The sequence below is a fragment of the Triturus cristatus genome, chromosome 7 (assembly GCF_964204655.1).
Source record: "Triturus cristatus chromosome 7, aTriCri1.1, whole genome shotgun sequence".
NCBI lineage: Eukaryota > Metazoa > Chordata > Amphibia > Caudata > Salamandridae > Triturus > Triturus cristatus.
In genome coordinates, this window is record NC_140590.1 from 939,810,250 (window position 1) to 939,838,186 (window position 27,937).

At 44.4% G+C, this 27,937-nt stretch overlaps 1 protein-coding gene across 1 annotated transcript in view; it reads left to right on the plus strand.

The window, feature by feature from the left end:
- Positions 1-27,937, plus strand: part of LOC146810884 (A disintegrin and metalloproteinase with thrombospondin motifs 2-like) — a 1,551,661-nt gene that overhangs the window by 382,784 nt on the left and 1,140,940 nt on the right. Inside the window, exon 3 of the mRNA XM_085617927.1 lies at positions 15,522-15,672. Coding sequence (XP_085474053.1) covers positions 15,522-15,672 — 151 coding nt within the window. The remainder of the gene's footprint in view (positions 1-15,521; positions 15,673-27,937) is intronic.

The window sequence follows — 27,937 nt, forward strand, 5'->3', positions numbered from 1 at the left end:
GTGTATGTGAAAATTATAAATATTTGCTAACACCTGATTTCCACACATTATTTGTGTGCTATGTAGTTTTATCAATAAGACTGCATTTAAGTGCAAATTTTGTGGCCATTTCAATAGAACATATTCTGTTTGAAATGACAGTGGCTGCCACACCATGCTTTAGTAAGATATTTGTGACAGTGTGCCCCAAAATGCACCTCCAGCTACATCTCATAACCTCACTACACTCCTCCTGAATGGGCAAAGCTCATTTGCTACACTTGTTCTTTGTGTAACGCTCAGATTTTTCACAATCACTATGACTTCAGTGATGTAACATTGATGACGCCAACCCTATTTTCAAATTTGTTCTAGCTTCATTGGGTCACCTTGAATCTAAACAAACGAATCCCTTGTTTCCATTTCTATATGAAGAAAATGGCATTAAAACATGAACCTACCATGAGTGTTTACACAAGCCTTGCAATTCACATCATTCAGTAAATTAAGCCAAATAACAGATGTTTATCATTTTGAATTAATTTCAACCCGACACTGTCCTGATAAAGGTCAGCCATATTATAAGCGCAAGAGGCCAAAATGTGTTAGCAAAATCAAGGCACAAGAAACTAATACAATATAAAAAGAAATAGAAGAAGACAAGTGTATTATATTCCTTAAGTGTGCTTTAACTTATAGGAATAATATGACATCAGAATGTGTTGATGTTTTATCCTTACCTGTTTTTCAAAAATGCATTTGGATTTAAAATACCTTTGCCGTGTTCTGCAAATATTTGTATACCATTTGATAACAAGATGCATACTCATTAAATTCACCTGTGGGCACAAAGCCATGGATCTTTGATTTTAAAAAGAACATGATTGTATATTTGAAGAAAACTAAAAGCAATAGCAACAGTAATAGCAACATGTAAAAGATTGCATACCAGTTGTGGTTCAGGTGACGTCTTCAAATGTCTACACATGCTCCTTTGCAAAAATGTAAAAACACGATTAACTAAGTCGAAAATAATTCCTATGCGGGAAACTATAAACATAGCTACTGAGATTGAAGGCATATAAAAGTAAACTGATTTGACCACAAAATAAACAAGGATTGGCAAAGCAATGAACTGGCTGTTTTACAAGTGAACGTGTTTCCTCATTGATTGTCAAGTTTGTGAAGATAAGTGAATGAGAAAATAATGTTAAAGTTTGGATGAATGAATAGATGGATGACTCAATGAGGGAAAGACTAAATGCTTGGAAATGTAAAGTGTGAATGAGTGGATGGATGAATTAGTGAGTGTATCAGTGCATTACTGGATAAGTGGTTGAGTGTGGGAATAGATGGAAGGATGCATCAATCTTACAAGCTGAGACCTCAGACATCAGTAGTGATGCTATAAAAACTACCAGTACAACGCCAAAGTTAGTTTTATACTACAGAAGGGGAGTATTGTATAATATTGTGTTACATTGTACTGCATTGCCATCCATTTTGTTGTGTCGAATTGCATTCCATAATCAGAATTGCGGAGCACTGTTGCATTATATATCACTGTTGAATTCAATAGCATTTTCTATTGCACGGTATTGCAATGCCCAATATTGTTGCATTGTACAGCACTTTGCAATGTATAGTGTTACATTGTATAGCAGTGTTGCAGAGTCACTGATGATTTGAGAAAGATGGCTGACGAGGGTGACGGTGGAGTTTCGATTGATCTTGACCCCCCGCCATCGACCACTCCATTCTTGTGATACAACTAGCGGCTTTCTCATTGGATCAGGTCACCTCCTTCTTCACAAATCGATCTCAGATCATTCAACATGATCATTTTCACTCGAGCCCCAAACTTATTCTCAGGAGAATTCCAGAGGTAGCTATTATTCTGCTTCTTCTATTTAATTTTTACTTAGCGCCACTGGCGCTTGCCCTTCAGCAATTCAGCGTAACAACTATTTAGAAACTGTCTGCACGCCAAATGTATAAGGCATATCACAGCTCATTACCTGGATTTCTTACTATTAAATTAATTCCATTCACAGTATGGTCCTGTGTACGGGTGGGAGGAACTCTCAAAGTTTCACTCCACGGAATTCCATGGAGTTACAGGAAAAGTCAGTGAGATTCTGCAGAACTCCGCAAACTGGCAGAAATCAGCTTGTCACACTGCTCGTGCTGATTTTGCACCGGAGCTTGTTCCATGATGAAAAATCAGGATGAACAGCACCATGCGACATGCCAGAGGGTGCTGCTTTTCAAGTAGGTTTTGCTGTCACTCGAGTAGATTTTCTACTTGAGCGGTAGCTTTCTAACCGCGAACGGTCGTGACTGCCCACTTTGGAAAGTCTCGCCGGGTGCCCTCCTAGCACCTGTAAATCACTCCAGGTGATGTCAATTCTTGCACGCCAACTTACCATTGGCAAGCAAAAAAAACCTCTACCATGTGGCGGTTGGCGGAATTCGTCCGGAACTGCGAGTGGCCAAAACTCCACCAACTCCGCCGGCAGAGCGGAATTTATCTCCCACCCCAGTCCTGAGTCAATCTCCTTTTCTTAATCTAGTGCTGAGAAACTTTGCCAAGAGTAATTTTTTTGCACTGTTTTAGTAAATTAAAATAATTATAACAATGCATCATATTTTGCATAATTATATTGCATTGTATAGCATTGTTGTATAGTGCTGCATTCTATAGTATTATTGCACTAAATAATACTGCCTAGTTTATTGTTGGTGCATTGTATAGTATTATTGCATGGCATAGTTTTCTATGTTATACTATTCTTGCACTGCATAGTACTGCCACACACTACTCTGTAATGTTATGTAGGATTGCATTGTATAGTATTGTTGAAATACATAGTATTGTCCTGCATTGCACTGCACCAGTGAAGTGTGGCTTCAGCTAACGGTGCAGCAGCATGGAAGGGCAGCAGAAAGCAGCAGTGTCAGCAAATTCCACTGATGTCAGGCAGAGGTAACCTCCAGGGCTCTCCCTGAGGGGACTCAGATGGAACAGACAGTAATTCAGGAAAAAGGCGGAGCCGAGCAGCATCCACGCCGTGCGTCACAGATTGAAACGACGCCCACCCTAATGGCCACTTCAAGCATCTCCACATGCTAGTGAACAGAACCGACGGGACTGTAAAACAGTGATTTGTAGTTGTGCAAGATATCTTCCAAGCAATAAAAGGTGAGTCCAGTATCAGATTCACTCCACGAAAGACAACTAAAATGCAATAATACCAAGGAGAAATAATACTTATTCTTTTTGCAATCTGGAAAAAGAATGGCAATACACGTTAAAATGAAGCATGATAAAGCGCCAGATGTATGAAACACTTTTGCAGTTGCAAACACACAGATTCAGTGTTTGAGACTGCAAACATGTTTTTCCTGTGTGCCAAACATATATTACCGACGCCTAAAATAGGTTTGGAACTGGATACCAAATTGCTATTTAGAAGGAGCATGTTGTCGGAGTCCCTTTCAAACCTTGATTTGGTAGAAGATGTATCAATGGTTTGCGACTTAACCTCCAGTCGCAAACCATTGACAAGTTACTGACTCCCAAGTTGGGATGGTAACCTATTTGCAAAAGGGAAGAGGTCCCATGTACACCTCTTCCCTTAAGTGAACTAGTGTTAAAGTATCAGAACCTGTAAGCAGTGGTCCAGTTAACCAATGACAACTCTCAATGAAACTTTTAAAAAGACAAAACATATTTCTTTAAAAGCAGTGTCATTTAAAAACAATCACAAATACACAGTGATAATTTAAAAAAAAAAAAAAAGGATTGTGGCTCTTCCATGGCACAATCTGTGCAATTGTGACCAATTGGATTGAGTAAACATTCCGACCTTCCTATTGACTATTAATTATCTAGGTCTTGTGAACCAACAGGTTAGTACATAGGTCAGTTCTTAAAATAAGTTTCTGTTGCAAAAAGACTGGTCAGAAATTGTGACTTCATTCTTGCGACCATAACCTTAGTACATCTGGCCACTTCATCACTCTGATGGTGCAGTGGTGTGACTTGTGGAAGGGTGGTGGGAGCGGAAGTCATTGTTGCCAGTGTGCTCCAGGAGATGGACTAATATTTTGTCATTCATCATTGCAAAGGGAAATGTCGGCCTGCGCAACCCTCCTGTGGGATGTTCGAGAAGGACACTTCAAACAAGCGATGGTAGAACGGGGCTGACCCGAATCATGCAAGGGCAGCACAGGGATCACCGAAAGCCCTTCTCCGATCACATTCTAGAAAAACGTTCTTGGCTAGAACCAGATCCAAACACAAGCTAAGACACCGAATACCGTATCACCCTCTTCTTACCTCTCGCCTATGTCACTCACTCGGCCAACCACAAACTCGGTCTCCCGATCCACCTACTACAAGTTTTCCTTCCAACAATTCTCATCTGCTCCTAAGCCAGTCACTGTGGTATTAATTCTGGTTCCCACCAGCGCCTTTGTCGGTGCTTCAGAATTGACAAGCTAACAGTGACACTGGCAACTCTTAACTTTGAACCATCCCTAATTCATCAGCTTCTGCAGCTTTCTTCCTCGTCCATATAGCATAGTGCTACCCACAGTGGGTAAATGTAAATGTAAATGTAAATGTGGGTGTACTTGTAAAGCGCACTGTGACTCCATGGAGTATCCTGGCGCTGAAGACCGCTGGGGAACCCGTCCTGGTTTTCCCTGTGAGATGGTCCCTTTCTGGGTATCTCCAAGGTGAAACCAGGCATCCCTGGCGTCTGTGGGGGGCCGTTGTAGAGATGAGGCAAGCTTAATGCCCAGAGTTGCCGAGTGTGTTCCTGGTTAGAGTAGGTACCGAGGCGAGAATTATCGAGTCCATTTTGACCCTGGTCCACCACCCTGCCGCGTCGGGAATTGAACCCTGGTCCCTGGCCGATTCTCTGCTTATGGGTCGGCCGCCTCTAACCAGTGAGCCATCTCATCCTCAGGGAAATGTTCTTTATTGTTACCCAGCAGCCAACTATACAACATTACCTACAGATCTGAAAAACTATACACTTTACAAATGTTAATACAATTCCGATTCATGGAGATTCCCAGCTTTTTGGGAGTTCATTTTGAAAGCTTTGTTGAAAAGTTGGCACTTCTACAGAGAGTTCACATCAGACAATGTGTGCATATCATTGAACCCCGTAGCATTCATTACTTGCATCTGTACCCAGCCACTCAAGGGCAGCCCGAGGACCTTCTACAGAACCCTTTATATTAAGCCAGCACCAAACAGCTAAGCTGGCTGAACATGAATAACTCTGTGGGTTGTGCACCTGCTGCAGAAATCACTCTCGACAGCTTGCAGGTAACATGTTCGAATCATGGCTGTGACAACACAGTCATTTCAAACCTCTGTTCTGTAACTCATTAAAAGAGTACCAATGAGTTTAAAAATGCTTCTTCTATTAGCATCACAGCTGATCCTCACCCCAGGGTTTGATTTATTTCTATTACTAAACATTTACGTAACACACACCACAACAAAGTTCCACCGAATGCTTATAAAGTTGGACCTGTTGGCTTAGTCAGTGCATATTATGCTCTTCCATGAAAGCACCAATACCACCTCTGTCAACCCAAAATTCTTTCTTAATTTCTTTTTTTTCCAACAAATATTATTTGTTTTTATGCACAAATTACTCTTATAATGGCGGTGACAAGTGAGCAGAGTCAGATGGTGCAGAAAACCAAGGCCGGGCCACAGCTGGTCTATTGTGCTATTAGCAACTCTGAACCGGGCATTGGGGCAAACTGCAGCGCATCCTTTAACTGGGGACTGAGGGACTGGGTCACCAGACACTTGAGCCGACACCATGTTTCAGATTACAAACATTAAAAAGCTTGACAATTTGGTGCCTTCTGTTGTTCTGATGTATCTTCCTTCAGCCGTTTGTAAGTTAAACTAGGTGTCCAGTACTCATGTGTTGTTCGGTGTATTTCTAATAATGTTTGTCAGTGGTCGAAAACATTTGACAAATAAAAAGATGCAATCTAAATTAGCTTCATTTATCCAGTGTTCACCAACACCACAGGATGCGATTGGCCGAAATTCCTTTGAAATATTTTTGGAAACATCTAATTTGTTTCCCTTAACATGTTCACAACAACGATCCATTGTAGCCATTCATGTCTGGCTCCATTGAGGAGGCTTACTGCACAGGGTAATAAATGTACTGTTTATGCCCATCGGGGCTCACTAATGCAGTGTCCATTTAAGCCAATTATTGCTGCTGTCATTCTTTTTAACTTCTTCTTGACCCCATTGATCTGCATTACTTCATGGGGCCATTGATGCCCATTACTGGTGCTGTCATTGTCTCATTATTGCTTGGCACCATTGATGTTCAATACTACACATATATAGAAGGGATAATGACTGGTTCATCGTTTTATTCGAGACTCTACTGTTAACTCCGATTTTCATTCCTTATTCTGACCTAGAGTGTGACTACAGGGGTTCTTGGGGCATACCCCCAAAGGGTTCAGCTTGAGTAAGAATAAGTTGGAAACCTCTCACTGTGTGACACAGCACAGATTGTCTGTGTATATGATATACGAGTGCAGAGTCACAATCCTACTGTGTGTGGTTTTTGTTATCCATGTATGTTGGACTTTAAGGCCCAATCTGTGTGTGTGTGTGTGTGTGTGTGTGGGGGTGTGTGTGTGTGTGTATATATATATATATGTATAAATTAATATATAAAATATATAAAATATATATATATATATCTCAAGTCAAAAAAATAATTTTTCAGATCGGAACTGGGGAACGCCAAGAACAGACCCCGCAAGCTCTTCAAATTAGTCAAACACCAATCCAACAAACTGGCCAAAACTTCGAAAGAAACCCCTAAGTCACTTATATCATCTGAGGAATTCTCCTCCTTTTTCTCTGACAAAATCACAACCTTAGGAAACAAACTCAGATCCGCCACTTAGTCTCAACCCCTTCCTGATCTGCCTCTTCTTTTCCACCTTAAACCCGAACAACCACTTTAATGACCCACTCCCCTCTAACTGCCTAGCTGCCACCGCCCAATCCATCATTCTTAGCTGGATGACAATAATCAACGCCTCCCTTCTTCAGGGATCGATACCCGACTCTCTGAAAGCGGGCCAAGTCCTCCCCATCTTAAAAAAAACGTTGCTTGATCCTGCCTCCGCTGACAACTTTAGCCCTATTTCTAACATCCCTCTCTTAGCCAAAGTTCTAGAGAAGTGTGATCAACAGCAGCTAAGCCAGCATATTGCCAACTTCCATCTACTAGATGACTTCCAATCCAGCTTCAAGCCCGGGCACAGCACGGAAACCACCATTCTCCACATTGTTGATGATGCCCTCCAAACCCTTGACCAAGGCAAAACCTACCTACTAATCCTCCTTGATCTTTCCTTGGCCTTCGACACGGTCAACCACAAAATACTACTCAAACGCCTCAAACTCAGGATAGGAATGGATGGCGCTGTTCTTGAATGGTTCAGGTCCTTCCTCCATAACCGGTCACAGAGATTCTTAAGTAACGTCAACCTGTCCGCTCCCTCTCTGGTCACTGTTGGAGTCCCCCAAGGATCAACCCTGTCCCCAACCCTCTTCAACCTTTACCTAGAACCGCTTGCTGAAGTACTACACACCACAAATATCTCCAATCACATGTACGCTGACGACACCCAGATCTACATCAAAATCTCCTCCCTTGAGGAGATTCTTTCCCTGAATGAGGCCTTGAAATTGACTGTCCTCTGGCTCTCCTCGAACCAACTCAAACTCAACGCAAAGAAGACAGAATTCCTACTAATCTTACCTCAGAAAATCAACCATGAGACTCAGATATGGATTAAGGCCATCACAGCCTTAAACTGCCCTCCGACCATTGTGGACTAGGCCAAATCCCGCGGAATAACTCTTGACTGCAACTTGAACATGCAAGACCACATTAACTCGATGTCCAAATCAGCCAGATTCCCCCTGAGCTACCTAAGGAAATGAAAACCGTTCCTTGACACTCCCGACCTAAAAATGGCAGTCCAGGCACTAGTCATCTCCAGACTAGAATATGGCTGCTCTACCCTCTCTGGCTTACCCAAGATCTCCCTGGCACCTTTAAAAGCCTGTCTCAGTGCGGCCGCTAGACTACTAACATGCTCAAGGAAATTCAACCACATTTCACCTCATCTGAAAGCTCCGAATTGGCTTCCTCTAGAGGCCAGAATCCAACTCAAATTGGCATGTATCGCGCACAAGGCATTATACTCAAACTCCCCTGCATATCTTGCCCAGAAACTCGTGTTATCTGGAGGTACCAGAAACTCCCAGTCCACCAGAAACCTCTTGCTCCAACCTGCACGTTTGCGGAAATAGAAAACTTACAATCGGGCCTTCTCTGGGGCCGCACCAAGAATATGGAACTCACTCCCGCCCGCCATTAGAAGAATCCTTTCTATGGCTCGTTTAAAAAAAGATGAGAAAACCTTCCTAATGGGCACATTCCTTGCCTAAATCTTGCTTTCTAATTTCCCAGAGACCTTGCTCTACCTCTGACTAGTGCATACCCTGGAGTAGCTAGTCACTATGCACCTGGGCATCCCACAGTGGAACTTGGGACCTTGCGTTTCTCACAAAATGTACATACTTGCACTTTATCCCTTATGTATCCAGCCCCCCCCCCCTAGTCTTTTGTATACTACTGTTGTTTACTGTAAAGCGCTCTGATACCCTAACTGGTCAAGTTTGCGCTCTATAAAACTCAAAATAAATAAAAAAATAAAAAAAATATATATATATATATATATATATATATATATATATATATATATATATATATATATATATCCACCAAAGATTCCTCTCCCGCGAGAGAAAAAGAACCAGAGGGACACAACGGGGAGCCTTTGAAGAACACTTTAATGCTGCATGGAAGGCATGACGCGTTTCGGGTTGAGTCCCTTTATCAAATGCCAAACACCTGAGACTGCTCCCTGTTGCCTTTCAAATTGTCCATTTAACTCCCATTGGTGGGAGCCCAGCAGAGTCAACCAATCGCAGTAACACTTCTTCGTAGTCCCACTGGTGGACCACGACTCCCAGAAAGCACCATTTTGGCTTGCAGGTACGTGCTTTGGCCTGTTGACCCCTTGTAACCCAAAGTGAGTGCTGGTGATGTATGAACAAGCGTGTGTGGGTGCAGATTAAAATCGCCAGTGTCCTTGCTGCACAAAGTCATCTCCCGGGCCTCCTTAGACGTCTCACCGCAATGTATAGGTCCAGGCAGTTTCAGAGGCTCTGCAGCAATGTACAAGCCTCTCCGTGAAATCACGAACTGTTTCACAGCGAAGTTTTGCTCCGTTCCTTGATGCGGGTGCCAGGACTTTTCCAATACCTTGGAGTCCAAAAAGCTAAAAAGCTGATGCCCTTCTCGCTCTGGCCACAGATGAGACGGGTCCCTCTAGCGCGCCTAGGGCATTGCGCGCAACACATCCACCAAAGATTCCTCTCCCGCGAGAGAAAAAGAACCAGAGGGACACAACGGGGAGCCTTTGAAGAACACTTTAATGCTGCATGGAAGGCATGACGCGTTTCGGGTTGAGTCCCTTTATCAAATGCCAAACACCTGAGACTGCTCCCTGTTGCCTTTCAAATTGTCCATTTAACTCCCATTGGTGGGAGCCCAGCAGAGTCAACCAATCGCAGTAACACTTCTTCGTAGTCCCACTGGTGGACCACGACTCCCAGAAAGCACCATTTCGGCTTGCAGGTACGTGCTTTGGCCTGTTGACCCCTTGTAACCCAAAGTGAGTGCTGGTGATGTATGAACAAGCGTGTGTGGGTTCAGATTAAAATCGCCAGTGTCCTTGCTGCACAAAGTCATCTCCCGGGCCCCCTTAGACGTCTCACCGCAATGTATAGGTCCAGGCAGTTTCGGAGGCTCTGCAGCAATGTACAAGCCTCTCCGTGAAATCACGAACTGTTTCACAGCGAAGTTTTGCTCCGTTCCTTGATGCGGGTGCCAGGGCTTTTCCAATACCTTGGAGTCCAAAAAGCTAAAAAGCTGATGCCCTTCTCGCTCTGGCCACAGATGAGACGGGTCCCTCTAGCGCGCCTAGGGCATTGCGCGCAACACATCCACCAAAGATTCCTCTCCCGCGAGAGAAAAAGAACCAGAGGGACACAACGAGGAGCCTTTGAAGAACACTTTAATGCTGCATGGAAGGCATGACGCGTTTCGGGTTAAGTCCCTATATATATCACACATCAGCCCCTCCAAAAAGAAAGCTCAAGGACACAGCGGGGATTGCCTTGGGAGCCGCTTTATCTCACTGGTACAGCGTGCAGATGCATTTCGGCATTTTGAGCCTTCCTCAGTGCTGCCAGTACCTCGTGACCACCTTTCCCCTCCTTTAAAAATCCTTCGGCGCCTCCAATGACGGAAGATCAGCAGCACCTGTTACGCTGGGCTTGATGCAGTCCAATGGGAGACTACAACTCCCAGCATGCCGCACTTAGTGTGTCTGTAACAGGATGCGATGTTGTTACCATGAACGCTGTTGTATGCCAGATAATGTGGGGGGGCCCGTGTAGCAGCAGGTAGTCACGCAATGATGGTGCCAAACGCTCCCTCAGGTCCCCAACGCCCCAACCCAAACGTAGAATCTGCCGGGCCGTGAAGCTCATGGAAATCCAACTTGCTTCCCCGTGAAATCACGGACTGCCTGAACAGCAGGCACAGGCATGGTTCTTTGTTGTGGTGGCCCTGGGTAGATCAATACCTTGATCAAGCACACAGTCAGTTTCCAACAATCCCAGGACTCTTTAAAGGGCGGATCCTTGCTTCGCGTTGTTGGCAAACACGACAAATATCACACATCAGCCCCTCCAAAAAGAAAGCTCAAGGACACAGCGGGGATTGCCTTGGGAGCCGCTTTATTTCACCGGTACAGCGTGCAGATGCATTTCGGCATTTTGAGCCTTCCTCAGTGCTGCCAGTACTTCATGACCACCTTTCCCCTCCTTTAAAAATCCTTTGGCGCCTCCAATGACGGAAGATCAGCAGCACCTGTTACGCTGGGCTTGATGCAGTCCAATGGGAGACTACAACTCCCAGCATGCCGCACTTATTGTGTCTTTAACAGGATGCGATGTTGTTACCATGAACGCTGTTGTATGCCAGATAATGTGGGGGGGCCCGTGTAGCAGCAGGTAGTCACGCAATGATGGTGCCAAACGCTCCCTCAGGTCCCCAACGCCCCAACCCAAATGTAGAATCTGCCGGGCCGTGAAGCTCATGGAAATCCAACTTGCTTCCCCGTGAAATCACGGATATATATATATACACACACATATATACATATGGATATATGAGCACAAACAACCAACTCCCACAGAGTGAACCATGGAGGGAGACATGAACTCCAGGCAGGTAAGATACGGCATCTGTTTTATTTAATCAGATCAGCCTCAATCCCGAAAAATTAAAAGACAGACGCGTTTCGGCTTGCTCGAAGCCTTTGTCAGTATATATACACATGTATACATATATATATATATACCACTTTACTCAGCAAGAAAGAAGACTCGCACACCAGGGTTCGTGTACACACAAGCGTGTTATTAGCAACGCGCTTCGACCGGAACGGTCTTTTTCACACATAAAAAATGTATATATATATATATATATATATATATATATATATATATGTATATATATATTTCCTGCTCAAAGAAAGATAGGGAGCACTCACGGCATACACAGTTAATTCCTTTGATCTTTAAGTAAACTCGTTTCAGCAGTGTGCCTTCATCAGTGCTCCTTGATTAAAAATGCAACTTGCCCGCACAGTTCATGTCTTAAATTACCTCAGTTTCACATGGTTTTCTGTAGTGAACAGTGACATGGGACTGAGCAATTTCACTTTGAATGTCCCTTATTGTGGTCGTCATGATGGCACATTGTTTTTGCTCTTATTCCCAATGTCAGCCTTTCAAGTTTCACATTTGATATTTACAATTGTAGGTTAGATGCCTCCATAACCATCCCTCCTGTATAGGCAGTAAAACACTTTAGGCATATCGATTTTAATGCCATCCTCGTTACTTCAGTGGCTCAGTCATGTCACTTCAGGTTGTGTGTCGCATACTCCTCGCTTGCCACAATTTCCAAAATTGAATCTGCCGGAAACCAGTTCACATAACTGAATGTCCTTGAGTTAAGCAACTGAGCTGTTGGCACAGGGATCCTTGTAGGGTGCATACCTACAGGGGGCACATCATGTGTCCCTTTGCATGCACCCAAAGGCACCAAGGTGTGGCCCTGTAGCCCCCCTTAGTTTCCTCACTGCCATCCTTTTCATGGCAGGCTCACCGCCATGAAAAGGGTCACGTTACGTAAACTCACAATATGCTTGGCAGTGCCACAGTGGCAGCACCAGCATATTGCAGCCTCACGCTGCTGCAACACTGCCAAGGGATCATGGATTCCCAGCAGTTACGGCGGTCCTGTGGTGGTCTGACCACAAAACTTGGAATATGGCGGTCAGACCGTCACAGCATCGCCACCACGGGTTTGGTGGTCCATCGGACTACTGAACTCGTAATTAGGCCTAAGTATGAGGGTAAACTGTTGACCGGAACCTAGCCCTCAACCTATAAAACTTGCATTCCATCGCGATCAGCCTTAAATTTGGACTTTGTCGTGGTCCGTGCGACCAGATGGTCAACAGTGACACTTTAATCTTTTTGGTGCTAGAATGTACAATTTTTGATTTAATCTTTATTCATCCATTTCTACAATTCTCTATATTGGAGTTTTGTTATTTAGGTGTTGCTTTAAAGATAAAAGTATTCTCTATTTTTATAAATTGGTGTTGGATTTTTCTTGTGTCTTTTACTTATTCACTGTTCTGATGTTATTAAATGCTTTACAAATACCTGTCTCCTAAGTTAAGCCTGACTGCTCATTTGCTAAGCTGCCAAGGGTTGAGCAAGGATTAATTTACTGAGTTTTGACAAAACCTTTTAGTGATTGTGGTATCATCACTAGCTGAGGGTGAATACCCCCACCTACTAATAACCCACTTTCCTACAACTCCCCTCACAGAAACCCTTGGTATGGCAGCTCAGCCTGCTTAAGGCATTAGCTATGTTTCCTCAACATGGCCGTCATATGAGGCATCGAAGACCCTGGGAGGACAAAGGGAATAAGTCCTTAAAGAACTGAAGGAAACTTGCTGCACATCAGGGATATCTATCTTACGATTGTCAGTAACTAACTCTCGCTTTGGGGGGCTTCTGCTGGAAACAAAATGCCAAGCGGAAGAAATAAACATGCTGCCCACTCAGCACTGACCAGATGAAATTTGGTACAGCGGCGGAATGCAATTTTATTACTAAGTTCCTCACCAGGTGCGGGGGTCCTTAGATATGGCGGTGATCCTCTGCCATAGGGCCAGAGTTTCTGCTGAACTGGCAAGTCATGCACCTATTTAATTTTTTTTTTTATAACAAATATTATTGGTTTTGCAAAGCATACAAATACACAACCAGAAGCATAGACAAGTCAGACATTTAGCACAGTGCATGTTGTCGCAGGTCATTTTGATCTATTCTAGATTTGGGCGATGGATGCAGGGGTGCGATGGATTCGACCTTGCTGGTCAAGAATCTCTGAAATTATTCGGTTTGCCAGGGAGTAGGAGGCCAGCCAGTGCAGCAATTTGCCATTCTTGACTTCCCATCCGTAGACCAGGGAAACAGAGGACCTCCACAAAAGCTTTGCTGATTAGAGCGATGGGTGTTTTATTTCCTCCCTTAGGCGCTCGAGCTGTTGGGCCTCTCTCCCTGTCTCTGTCTTGGTATTGGTCTGCTCCAGGTGGGTCGCCTGGGCTTCCAGGAGGGAGAGCCAGCTCTCTCATGCCAGTCACTTGGCTTTGAGATGTCCCTTAGCAAGCCCTCGAATCGTGGCTTTGCCAGACTCCCACAATGTGCCTTGTGAGGGGACTGAGTCTTGGTTATCTAAAAAGTTTTGTTTGTGTTCTCTTCACATTTACATAGACAGTTTTTGCATACAGTATTTCCTTCTTGATTTGCCTTGGCACTAGAGGAGTTCATTGAGTAAAAGGTTTACTTGGTAATTGTCAACACAATAAGAATCTCAGCCTCCCGGGTCAGTATGGCATGGGGAAAAAAAAAAAAAATTCGTATTAGATTTTTTCCAGATTATTATTGCTCTCTAGTGAGAGGAAACCTAAAGGAACATTTTGGTTTTTTTGGCCATGTTTTTCCATTTTTATTTTAGGAATCTGTGACGAATGTCACAACCTCAAATTGCCCCTACATTTCTGAACTCCTTCCGACCTTGTCCAAAGGCTAAGGGGGCTGTAAGTCAGCTGTCCCGGTACGCCTTTAACCTCAACAAAATAAGGGTTAATGAGGACAGGAGCAGCAGACAGCCGCCCCTGTGTTCATTTCACAATTGTGAGTGCAACATCGGGAAAGCATTCTACTGCAGTACTTAATTTGAGCGAGTGGTTTCCGGTGCTGAGCACCGGCACTTACTTGTCAACAACAGCACTTATGACAGTTCAGCACATGGCGGCACTGTCTGTATAATTTAGAAACGAGCACAACATCAATCGTTTATTAATTCAATACATAATGCTCAAGCAATTCTTATTGTGTTGGCCTCCTGGAAAAGTCAGAATTCTTACATTCTTGAAGGAGTGTGATGGTTAGTAGTTGTGTTGGTACTGTTATTGTCAGTGCTGGAAGGGGCAATAGTGGTGCCTGACGAAGGCCCTGGCTCTTATTTTATTTTTTTTCAAATTAAGCACTGTTTCCGCTGCCCTGGCCCACAATGAGAATGTGCGCGGTGAGGAGGTCCTGGGCAACGGATAGGTAACGCAGTCCTCCATCACTCTCCTTTGTTTGAGGGCGTTGGAGGACGGGGATGGCTGTTAGCTGTCCCAGCCAACACCCCTTTGCCTTTGGACAAGGTGGGGAAACAGAGCAGAAAATACCTCTCCGTGTTCTTGGGAAAGGTGGGGCCTTGGACATACACCGAACCAATCCAAGCTCTTGGTCGAGGTCAAAGATAGAAGAGAGAAGAACAGCCTGCCCTTGTGCAAGGCAGTAATAAATTAGAAGGGTGGCAAGGGTAACAGAATCCTTCCCAGCCACCTCACAAACCTGCGAAGATTATCTTCTAATCTCTAACCCTGTGACAAGATCGGTGTGTTTGTGGCTCTTGGGATTTAAGAATGAAAGAAGAAAGAATGTACCTGAATCCATAGTTTGGATTATTTTGAAAAGTACCCCAGCGTTTCGAATACACTATTGAATGTTTACAGAGCCTCTAGTGTGTGGATTCAATGCCTTAGTTGTGTCACTGTTTGTCTAACTCTTAGTGGTGTTTGCCCCTTCCCCCCAGTGTTTCAAGAGGAACTCTGCTTGCTGTGAGTGTTTTCTGTCTGCTTGGCTATTGAGATGTTTAAACTCTGATCTCTGATTTTAGGCAGGATTGATTCGTACGGAGGAGGATGAGTTCTTTATTGAACCCCTGGAGAAGGACAAGCAAGATGTGGAGGACAGAGTCCACGTGGTGTATCGCAGATCATCAATCAAAAAACCTCTGGTGGGCGACAGGATGGGCGAACAGGAAAAACGTAAGTGAGCGAGATGTGCCGCGTGTCAGCGAGCTGGGAGATCTCTGCGTGACGCAAAGCCACAGTTTAATTTGAACTATTTCTATTGTCCTTTCTCCTTCATGTCTTCTGAGAATGTATGTATTAGAAAAAAGTTTCAGTGTGAAGAGTTTCAGACTACTTACTGCAACGAGTACTGAAATGCGCCTTGAAGCACTTCAATATGTTGGGTTTTGCTAATATGCTATATTCCTCCATGGGCCCTAATGCACGCAAGCAAAATGGGGCCCGCACCCCACAGGATGGGTAGTAACAGACTGCCATATTTGGGGCGCAGAGGGACCCTCACACCTGTGGTCACTGATGCCACTGCACCTGCTGCTCCACTGATAGCTGCACCCCCTATATCCGGCTTTGACAAGAGGGTTCTTCTCCAGGATAAAAGACAGTGATCAGAGCCCTCACCCTAACGCTAACCTAGCCACTAACTCCCCACCTAACACTAAATTGAACTCTAAGCATTACATTAAACTGACACATCCCTTAACTAAACCCTTTTCGTAAAGTAATCCGAACTGTAATCTTACATCTCTAATTTAAAGACAACAAAAATACTATATTGACCTCAATCCTATGTTGAAATGTTTAAAAGAACCTTCCTTTTGTTGACTGCTTCTGAGGGGGGTTTTATTTGTTTTTGTTCATTTAGGATGACCTCTTCGTGACTTTACCCCAAGTTGTGGTTGTCCACTCAAGTTTTGGTTGTGCTCTACCGAAAGTTACGACTGCATGTGTGTTGCGGCCGATCTCATGCTTGTGTGTGCTCGCCATGCTTTCACTCTGGCTGCCCAGTAGGGTAGCAAGGATGCCCCGGGCCCTGATGCAAGCAAGGAAAATAACCCATTTGACTGTTTTAGGAGTAGTAAAATGCTGCAATTATTAGGGCTCAATGGGCCCCTCGGGGCTACGGGCCCGGGTGCCACTGCACCAGTGGCAGTCATGCCCCTTTGTCTGCCACAGGCTCCTTGCTCTCAAATGCATGTGGATGAACGCGGCATATCCAGGGGTGGGTGCATTCCCTGATGCGACGATACCCTTGGCACACAGAATCAACCCTGTATAAAGCCTTCCTTTGATAATACGTGGGTAATATCTTATGGGAACAATCTCGCCGCCTTTTTTTCCACAGTTATTTGCACTTGATTTTCTCGTGTCTTCTGTTGGCAGAAATCATGCCCGGTAATTCCATAACTTATAATGTTCAATTATCTACACCATTCCTAATGTCAGAGAAGTGCAATAACCCGTTTTACAGCTCGTTTCTGTCACTACCGCATTGCTCAAAAAGACAGGTGTGTTTTTTAGTGGTGACACCACTGTCTGCGTGCGCATGTTCTGCTCTGTGCGCTGTTATTACCTACACGCTGAGCGGTTCGGCGCTCACGGGCCCTGCAATGTTGTTTGGGCTGCAGCCATAGCAACACCCCTACTTCATTTCGCTTTTCATGTACCATCCCACTTTTCAGAGGGGTGATGTCTGCGTCTGTTTTCTCTTCAGAGCGTGCAGCCGTGCACCTTGCTGTTTCCCCAGCTCTGTTCTGCAGCCCCAGCCTCGCGTTGAGGAGCTCTGTCTTGCAGCGCTGCAGAATTGTCTTTCTTGCAGCCCTGGGTCTCTGCCAGACGCTTCACCTGTGGGGTTTACCTGCTTCTCAGACCCCGTTTCATGTCCCTCTGCGCGCGCCTCGTGCCCTCCGTTGCACGCGCGCTGTTCTCGCTGTCTCCGCGTTGTGTTGATTACCACAGCTGCTTTTGCTGACTGAGGGATTATGCTGCAGTTGGCGCTTCCCATCTGTTCCGATAAATGTACTCATCTTTAGTGAGGCGTAGCTCTTGTGTTGATATTCAGTGAACAAAAATTCGATTTATTTTCTCAGTAAAAAGTCAATGCAACATGTTTTCCACAAGCATTGGCGGCACGTGTTTCGAGATTACCAGCCCCAATGGAATTACCTGGGGCATGGTATTGATGTAATAAAAATAGTGGAGGAGATTTCATGGTGGTGGCATAATTAACATCTACTATGACCGGGGCACTAGGTAGTGTTTCTTCTTGCGGCTGTTTGCTCATCTTCTGCAGTAGGGACTGGAACATTAGAGCTTCAGAGTGTCACACACATCTACCGACAGGCAAGATGGCAACTACAGGCAGCATACCTGAGAAACAAGCTGGTGGTTTGTGACTCGGGGTGCTTGCCCATATCTTGAATTACTTGCCATTTAACAGGCAAAACTGAGGTAGCATACATTTTCTCTTACACGCTTCTCCAAAGGAATTTAAGTGTTGTGCTATGGGTATCTGTACAGTGCGCGACTCACCCTGTAGGCGCTAAGAGCAGGAGCTGTTTAGGCTGTGTGTAGGCCGTGTTTAGGTGGAGGTGAGGAACCAGGCCTACAGTTTCTTGCGGAACTCAAGAACTGAGGAGGCGCTTCTGATGTTAAGAGACAGGTCGTTCTAGGCTTTGGAGTGACGGTGGGCGTAGGCATGATCTCAGGCTCTGGTTTTGCGGGTGCAGGGATGTGTACGAGTAGGAATCCGGCTGAGAGGAGGTGTCTGGTAGGTTTGAGGAAGTTAATGCAGTTGTTGTGGTAGGTGAGGCCAAGATTGTGCAGGGCTCTGTAGACGTGTTAGGAGTTTGAAAAGTGTGCGTTTGTTGACAGGGATCCAGTGAAGCTTTCTGAGGCGCAGGGTGATGTGAGTGCAGGGAGGAAGCCAGAGTGTGATTCTGCCCACTGACTTTTGAATGTTCTTGAGCCTCATGGTCAGTTGGGTGTTGATTCCCATGTAGAGTGCGTTGCGTTAGTCTAACTTTCTGGTGATGATGGCCTGAGTGATGGTCCTACGTGTGTTGACTTGGAGCTGAGTGAAGATTTTCTTGAGCTTTTTGAGGGTGTGGAAACAGGAGGCGGAGATTGAGATTGCGTTTACTTGGCTGGTCATAACGAGTTTGTCACCATTTAATGCTAAAGTTCTTTGCTTGGGTTAGTGGGCGGGGTGTGAGTCTAAGTTCTAATTGCCACCAGATGGTGTTCCATAGCAATGTGACTCTTCCAAAGATTGCAACTTTTGTTTTGTCCATATTTAGTCTTAGGCAGTTGTTTTCACTGAGCTAGTGACTTCAGACATACAGGAGAAGAAGTTGATCCGGGTGCTTGGTGTTTTGTCGTAGAGTGTAATCTACATAGGAGATGACATTGATTCCATGGGTTCAGATGATGCTGATGAGTGATGTTATGTAGGTGTCAAAGAGTGTGGGGTTCAGCGATGATAATTGAGGAATCCGCAGATGAGTTTGGCGGTGGCCAAGGTGAAGGGAGGCAGGCTGTCTGACTGGATGCGGTTTGTTAAGAAGGAGCAGATCCAGCGAAGAGCGGGGCCTTGTATGCCTGCTTTATGGAGGGAGTGAATGAGGATGGGGTTGGAGACGGTGTTGAAGGCGGCGGATAGGTCTAGGATGATGAGGGCAGTGATGTCTCTTCTGTCTATGATTAGTTGGATGTCATCTGTGGCAGTGACTCATGCGTTCTCAGTGCAGGGGATTCACCTGAATCCGGATTGGGAGGTGTCAAGGAGGTGCTTGTCATTGAGGTGGGTGGCTAGTCGCTTATTGATGATTTTCTCCATGACTTTTGCAGGTTAGCATGGCAGGGAGATCGGTTGGTAGTTGGCTGGCGGCTTCAAATCTGCTGAGTGTTTCTGTAGGAGTAGGAGTACTGTGGTGTGCCTCCCTACATTGCAGAGGAGCCGCCGCTGGTAAAAGGAAAGTTCCATTATACATACTGATGAAATCCAATGTCTGAAATCGGCTGAGCTATATAACTAGGGTTTGTTCTGTAGTGGGTAGAAGCAAAACATGAACAGCAGTCGTACAGACCAGTGAATGAAGACGGTTGATTGAAATCTCTCGAATGTATATATGTATGTATGTATTTTAGTTAGGATTTTTTAAACGTGAGGTTGATGAGGCAGCTAAAGCTGACTAGACCAGACCTAAAAATGATTTCCGAAAAGACTTCAATTGACCACACTCAATAGGGACAAGTATTTAAGAACTGCTGCCTACACAGTTATCAGTCCTCTGAAGTCCTAAGCTAGCACTTAACAAATATAAATAAATAAATAATAAAATGAAATAAATTAAATTAACTAAATAAACCGGCGACCCAAGCAGTGGACTTCAAGGTTATGGCCTCATGGTCCCTGTCAATCCCAGATAACGTCTCCCTCTTTGCTTGGGATAAAATGGTTACATTGTCGACGCGTGGTGTTGCGATTCCTAAAAATAAAAAATGGGTGACTTACTGGGTGAAGAAAAAGCCAGAATTCTTGCTGGAGAGAAGGATGATGATGGCATATTTTAGATGGCTGTCCTTAATCTGTTATCCTCTCTTGCTGGTCTCCACCAAGCTGTTGTGTTCTTCTTTCCAGCTGCATGTGACCCAACTTGTCATTTTCAGTTGATGAAAGAAGGAAGCCTAAAGGTCACATGCCCATAATCCTTCCTCTCCCAATGGATATTAACTCCCATTGACACACATAGCACCAAAAACAACATTTCATATCTATGTAATGAACACTTTATCCCTACACCAAACAAATCTAAGATTAAAGGAAATAGAGCAACAGGTTATCGAAAATGCAGAGTTAACATTGACAGGCTGCAGAGGACCGTTTCACTATGCCCTGGTAGAATTTACTTTGCTGACCTGAGAAGAAAAGAGCAAGAGGTCTTCAGGGCACCAGCTGAGGCCAGGTCAAGCCAACTCCTCCACCGTGAAATCCTTAGATGTCCTGATTTTACACCATAAAATGAGATCATGAGATTAGACCTCCCTGTTACACAAGTTTGGTGCCACTGCTCCCCCATACCAAACAGCAGTGTAGAAATGTTAACCTTGTTTCCAGAATGCATTTGAGACCTTAAAAGCCTTATCACACACAAATAGCAGCTTCTAGAACACGTGTGTCAAGAGAGGTGCTAGTAACACCTAGTAGTGATCCAAGGTAAGGTTCACATGCAAAGTGGTGGTGATGGATGTCTGAAGAGATAACAACACAGGAACTTCCACCTAAGAGGTATCACTGGGAAATAGGGACATTGTATGTTCCAGCAAATTTGCAAAGCAATATAGCATGTGTGAAGCACATAAGATGCAGATGACCCTGAGCCCTAGCACCCATCCTCCACTTCCAAAACCACTTGAGAACACCACGGAGGCCATGCAAAGAGAGTAAAGAGGTTTATCTTTTAACTAAGAGGCCTCTTTGATGTTGTTACTGTTACCAGAACCAAAGATCTGTTTTTAGGTCTCGCTTAGCGTTGCAGCACACATGCGTTGCTCGCTCTGCGAGGCTTCTTGTAATCAAGCCAATTTCAGAAGTGGAGTCTAGGCTCCGTCCCTTCTTCCCATTGGCTTGCATCATCATTGATGCTAAACGCTGGCTTTGGATTGTGAGTGAGGCTTTTGAGTCCCTCCTTGTTACCGCCATGTCTCCTTTTGGCCCCGCCCACCAGGACTGGATCATTTACTTGCGGTGTTACACGGGATGCTTTAATTAGTGTGTGAGCACTATTTTCTTCAGTAAAGAACGTGGAACAATGGCGGCGCTTGAATTTGCAGCGCGCCCACACAGCACTCGCTGGACAATGGCGGGCGCTACTTGCATGCGGAGTGCGAAATGCGCGCTTTCTCTTTAATAGTGGCCAACACTGCCCCCCCAGTACTCGCGGGACAATGCGGGCGTTATTTGTATACAGAGCGCGTAATGAGTGCTTTCACTTTAATAGTGGCTGGCTGCTAGTAGCGAAGTACCGCTGGAGAGTGCTCGGAAAAAACACCTCCCCCTCCAAAGCCCCCTTTTCACCTCTCACTCGTATATATCTACACCTTTACTGTTTTCTTACTCGAATTCCCGCCCACAAGGCTTTCATTCTCTTCGTCTTGCCTCGCTTCTCTCCCTATACTGTGTCTCTTTCCCTGCTCATGCGTTGGTCTCCCAGTGCTTCGCTTCTCCAGCCCCCCTCCTCCCACACCGTGTCCAGGCCTTCCCCAGCTGCCCCTGTGCAGCAGCCACATACCTGGTCAGCGGAGGTCAATAAACTGTGTAATTGCTGACAGCCTTAATCAGCTCTGAGATGTGTGTCCACTCCCACCTCTTCTGATCGGACCATTGGAACAAGCATTTGCAATGCAATAGATCTCGCATTTACACGAGTTGGCGCTATCGACATTGCAAATAACAATGCCTTTTATTTTTGTTTTAAAAACATACATAAAAAGCATTTTTATTTACAATGCCAATTGCTTAAACTTGTGTAACTGTGAGACCTATTGCATTGCAAATGCTTGTTCTTAATACGAATGAGCTAATGTTCAAAAAGAAGGCCTGCTGTTGGAAGGCCACTGTGTTCGAAATAACACTTACTATTCAAACGCCACTGTGTTGGGTGCCTGCTGCATGAAGGGGCCAGTGTGTAAAAACACACCCCACCAGTTTCATTGGTTCGTATTACAACGTTTTACAAGCCTGAGGTCTGTTGTAAATTCTATGCTAATTTTACAGCCCTTGATTTAGAGTTTACCCTCGTTATTTACAAGTTAGATGTTTTTCACATTTCAAGCATCAACAAAACATCCTACAAACACCCTTGCATCCCATGATTGGTTGAAGACTGACTAGGTGAGGGCAACACCTGTTTTTGTTAATGTTCTCTGTGCCTTGTCTCTTTACGGAAGGCGGCACTAGCCTTCCTCAGACCTATTCACACCAAACAAGCACACACTATAGGGTGGGTACTAAGTCAAGATGTTCAATTTTACTCTTGCATTGAAACAGATTATTTCCATGGTCAAATTTAATTTAAGATGCAATACTCTTTTTTGGAGATAAAGATTAATATTGATGAAAGACAACAAGGCGTCAGGCATAATATCTAGAAGTAGAATTTAGTAGAAGGTTCCAATTGCTAGAAGCAAAATTCAGTGACAAAATAGTATCAAAGGGGTGAAGAATGCAATGAAAAATGAGGAAATGCTTTGCAACACATCCATCACTTGGCATTGCCTCTGGGAATATGGTTTAAACAGGTACTAACTTCACAGGAAAAGACTCTACTTCATTTTGGATTCGGTGTCTCAGATAATCTTCTATGCCCAGACTACCATCATAACCTCCTATATGCAGATCACCATCTTTGAAAGGTCATTTTTAAGGTTTGTTTGTTCATTCCTCTTTCCTGTAATTAATGGTGTTCATTTGACAAAGAATGAAGAAGGCCAAGTTTGACTCCCTCACCCAGTGCTAAATTTTGCAGTCCCACTGCCACCCATTATTCTAGCGCTACAGGTGGAACACCCTTCTTTGTGACCACAAGCGCAGGGACATACGGAAAATCCAGGTGGCAAGAAGGTTGAGCGCGGCATCCAGCAATACACTGTCGGGCAGCACTTGAAAGGCTCCTTCCTCCCCTGAGCACACATAGTCTCTCTGAGCCATTGGTACGGCTCTGGACATTGATATTACAATATGGGACTATGACAACATTTACAAGTTAGGACATTCCCCCTCCCACACTCTGTCCAGCAAGTGTCAATTTATTCTTTATTTCTTGTGCCTAATAGGTGTATAGCACAACCCGAAAAGTATTCTTAAGACTTTCTCCACTTCCTGAACCCTGCTGTTCCTAGTGTATGCAAGCCCATGTGTGCCTCCAGTTTTCATAATCTATTTGACTGTTGTTCCCTAGCCCATGATCTTTGTAGGTCCATGTCGCCTCCTAAGGTCCATGTCACCTCCTTAGGTCCATGTCGCCTCCTTAGGTCCATGTCGCCTCCTTAGGTCCATGTCGCCTCCTTAGGTCCTTGTCACCTCCTTAGGTCCATGTCGCCTCCTTAGGTCCGTGTCACCTCCTTAGGTCCATGTCGCCTCCTTAGGTCCATGTCACCTCCTTAGGTCCATGTCGCCTCCTTAGGTCCATGTCACCTCCTTAGGTCCATGTAACCTCCTTAGGTCCATGTCGCCTCCTTAGGTCCATGTCACCTCCTTAGGTCCATGTCACCACCTTGCTTGCAGAGTGGAGGAGATTATGCAGTGTCGAAACCACATTTGGTTCCCTGCAGCTCTATGGCCATACCGCTCAAAGTCCGACAGTGGTCTTATGGCACCTTGCCTAATCATTGTATCCACTACCCACTACCTCATATGCAAGGTCAGAAACCTTTAATTCTCTGATAGGGGGAAGCCAGTTTTACATTGATTGTTTTCGATATAACACATTGCTTCCAAATTATGTTGTTCTCTGTTCCACAACACTGCTCTGCTTTGAGGCAGTAGGGGATTCGATCAGGCAGCCCTCTTTCCCACTTAAGTCAAATAATGTTTTTTTGGTATGTTTGGCCTTTTTCTATCCCAGATGCACTTGGTCAATCTGCTCTGAATGTTTTAAAGAAACTTTGTGTGTTTGTCCTGGAAGAATATGTCATATGAAGCCTTAATTCAATGTTCATTTTAAAAGTGATGAGGCTTCTGAGCCGGTAGGTTGAACGTTTTTGCCACTTACTTAAGTTTCTCTCTATTCCCTTTTGGAACCACATGTAGTTAGCCCCGTACAATTTGTTATGTGTGGGGGTTAAATATATTCCCATGTATGTCAGGCACCTTGCAGATATTTAAACAGCAAAGTATTAGTAGGTTTTCCTACCTATTTGTTCGTTAGATTGATATTCAGAAATTCCAGGTTTTGCATGTCCACTTTGAAATTTTCCTTCCACTGGTGTGATTTTTCAGTGAATTCCAGGGAATCTGCATTGTCCCTAAACACCAGCATTAAAGATACACAACTTGTATGTCTTCTTCCAAACTGTGACTTCTATTCTATTGTTGTTCACTCAAACTTTAAGCCAGAGGTCAAACGATGACGAAACCAGCAGTTGGGATGTAGTCCAGCTTGGTTTAATACATTTATCTGCTAGCCTTCCATCCAAAAACATCTGGTATTTAGATAGTATGTAGCAAGTCTTGATCCAAGATTTAAATTCTTTTTCCACTGTGCCACTGTTAATTTCAGTAATTCCCAGTCCACCCATTCAAATGCCGCTTTTCCATCCAGAAATACAACTATAAATTTCTAATTGTATTTCTCTGCATGGTACATCAAGTTTGTGACTTTTCTGTTATCACCAGCCTACCATCCATTTACTAAACAAGACTGGCCAAGATCAAGCAGGTGGGGCATTATTTCCTCAAGCTTGCTGGCTAGGATTATACAGAACCTTGCACCTCAGAGCTACCAGTCTGTATGATCCTCCCTCCACATTTGTTAGGGTCTTTGGCTGGTTTAGGAATGATGCTTTTACAACAGTGGCTATTATCATATCTTCCAAAAATTGGATTTGTGGATGGCAGAGGTATGCACCCTGTCCAAGCAGGAACCACAATCCTAGTCAGGGTAAGTCACAAACACGTCCTACATTGAGCTGGGCTCATCCTCTGGTAGCTTGGCACCGAGCAGTCAGGTTTAACTTAAGAGGCAATGTGTAAAGTATTTTTGCAACACTTCAAACAGTAAAACAGTGAAAATACCGCACAACAAGATTCCACACCAGGTTAACAAATAGCTCTTAATTTAATAAATAATTCAAGACCAAAACAACAAAAATCCAATAAGTAAAACTTAAGATATACATATTTAAAGAATAACATGTAAAATACTGCTTAGAAGTAATACACGCTTCTTTGTGAAATCTGGTTGCGCTGGACCGGGACAAAATCAAAAGTTCAGGCCGATCGTGATGGAGCATGGGCTGGATTTAGCGATCCAGAGAGCACACTGAACAAAAGTACCTTAATCCTGGTTGAGTCGACGAAGATGTGGGTGCAGCCGAGGGACTGAACATCACAAGTCTTGGTATCAACTACAGAAAAAGTGTAAAGTAATAAATAAACTTACCAGAATATTGATCACCAGTAGGCTTCCCTAAGAAAGAAAAGAATGAAGTACTATCGAATGTTACATAACTTTGCTTAAACGCAGGGATTGTAGACTTTACATGACAGTTCTTAGTAGAAGTGAGAGTCATAGTTGATGGCATGATTTGTTTTCGTTCCTGTATTATATGTGGTCTACTTACCTATCAGGACCCAGTTATATTATCTGTTTCTTTGCATTCTTGCAGTGACTCTATAGATTCTAGGATTGCTACATCACTCCAGGAGCATTTATGACATGAGGTGAAGAGGAGGCTGGTATCACTAAACATCTGGGTGTTTAGGCATGGGTATTCTTTGCTTTTACAGGAGTGAAAGGGGTGCCACTTGAAATGTATTGTACTTATGGGTGTGGCACGGATGACTCCTGTAGCGAAGGGATACCCCAAATAGTTTATAATTTTAAGTGATTTCGAATTTTATATTTAATTGCTAATAGTAACTTGTAGTGTCGTAGCGGGTTGTTGGGCTTGTAGGAGTGTAGGGTGGGAAGCTAATTAAGTAATAAATATACATTTATAATCGATCATGTGATTGATATTAATTATGTAATACTGTTACGTTTGTAGGGGTATAGTGTGGGAAGTTAATTAGGAATTACTTAACGATGAATTAATAATTTAGAGAATTCATTATTTAATTGATTAATCATTATGTAAATTGTGTAATACTTAGTGTTGGAAATGGCCCTTTCTAGGGTACTTTCCCTTGATTTTTTGTGTTTCTCCTTCCCAGTTTTCCGCTGATCTGGATGCTAGCTTTAGGACTTGAGGACATTTGCCACTACCGTGCAGTGTCAAGGCACTGAACTTGTCACATACATACACATTGGTGTGTATATGATTGGCTATTTCGAGTTAGCTGTAAGTCCCTTGTCATGGGGTAGGACCAATACAAGGACATGTATCTCGAATGCTCCTCCGTGGGCCTGCTGCACTAGTTGTGCCATCTACAGAGGTAGCTCATCAATTGTGCCACAGGTTTTCCCTTGTGGGGCTTGTGTGCACGGCTTACTGTTACTGGGCTTGGCATATAAAATGCTACGTGCCTAGGTTCTGCATGTCTCTTGCTATATCAGAGTTCTCCGTGGGGACAGGGTGCGGTGTTGGGAAGAGATTGGGCTTGTGCGTGTATGCGTTACTTGAAAGGGTCATGAATGACAGCGGGTGGCATGTTCAGTACGTTGTAGCCTACTTCCCGCATTGGGTTAGCATGAGGGTTTGTAGGGAATGGCTATCAAGCATTATTTCCTACAGGCAGAAGAGTAACAGTATAGAGTTTGGTATTGATGAGCTCATAATGGGAAATTCTCTCCGGTAGTGGGAGTGGGCTCGACATGATGGTGATAAAAATGTCACTTTGGGAAAGTGGGCATTTTGATGCTCAGGGGCTCTTTGTGCCTGGCGGCCTGTCTCCTAATTCACAACCGGGTGCTAGGGGGACAGACATATCTGTGTATTCCTGGTAGAGGGCCATAAACAAGGGGTTCACAGGAAACTGCAGACCTCTGACTCTAAGGGGCCTTCTGGGATGGTTACGTGGGGGTGGAATTGGCACCTGCATTCCAAGAGGCAGGGTCTTGGCCCCACTAGCGATTGTAATCAAACCTCCCGGGGTAGGATGGCAAACAGGGCAAAATTTAGAGAGGGACTGTGCATTTCAAAGGTCGCCTTTCAAACTGATTTTATTTTCAAAGGCCATTGTGGGTATATCTACTGGGGCTTCGGGCCTCGAAAATAGACACACTTTTGGATTTGGAACCATACTACGCTAGTTCACTACTGGGACATCAACGTGGGCAATCATTAGGGCAGGAGGGACTGCAACTGGACTATCTGCAGACTTGTGGTGGTTGGAGCTTGTCGTGCTCCAAGAAGGGGACTATCACTTGGTGGATTTTGCCTGGGCGTTGCTGGCCTGCAGCTAAATGACAACTATTGTGATATGGGTCTCAAAGTGCTCTCAGATGGCCAGGGAGCTGGCCTCCTGTCCACGAGATACCAGGGACACAAAGGATCTCAGTGTCTCCATGAAATCGTAAGGACCGCACTTGATTTGGGACAAGGACCATCCTGACATACACCATCATCTAGCTGTGCAGAGGAGACTGTGCACACAGATCAAACGCCATCTGAGATGCTGGGATGTGAGTAATTTGAGGAATGCGGGTGAAGCTTGTAGAGTCCAAGCGACCCATGCTTGCAACCAGGCCAGGGGCTAACTTGCACTCCAGAGCTTGTG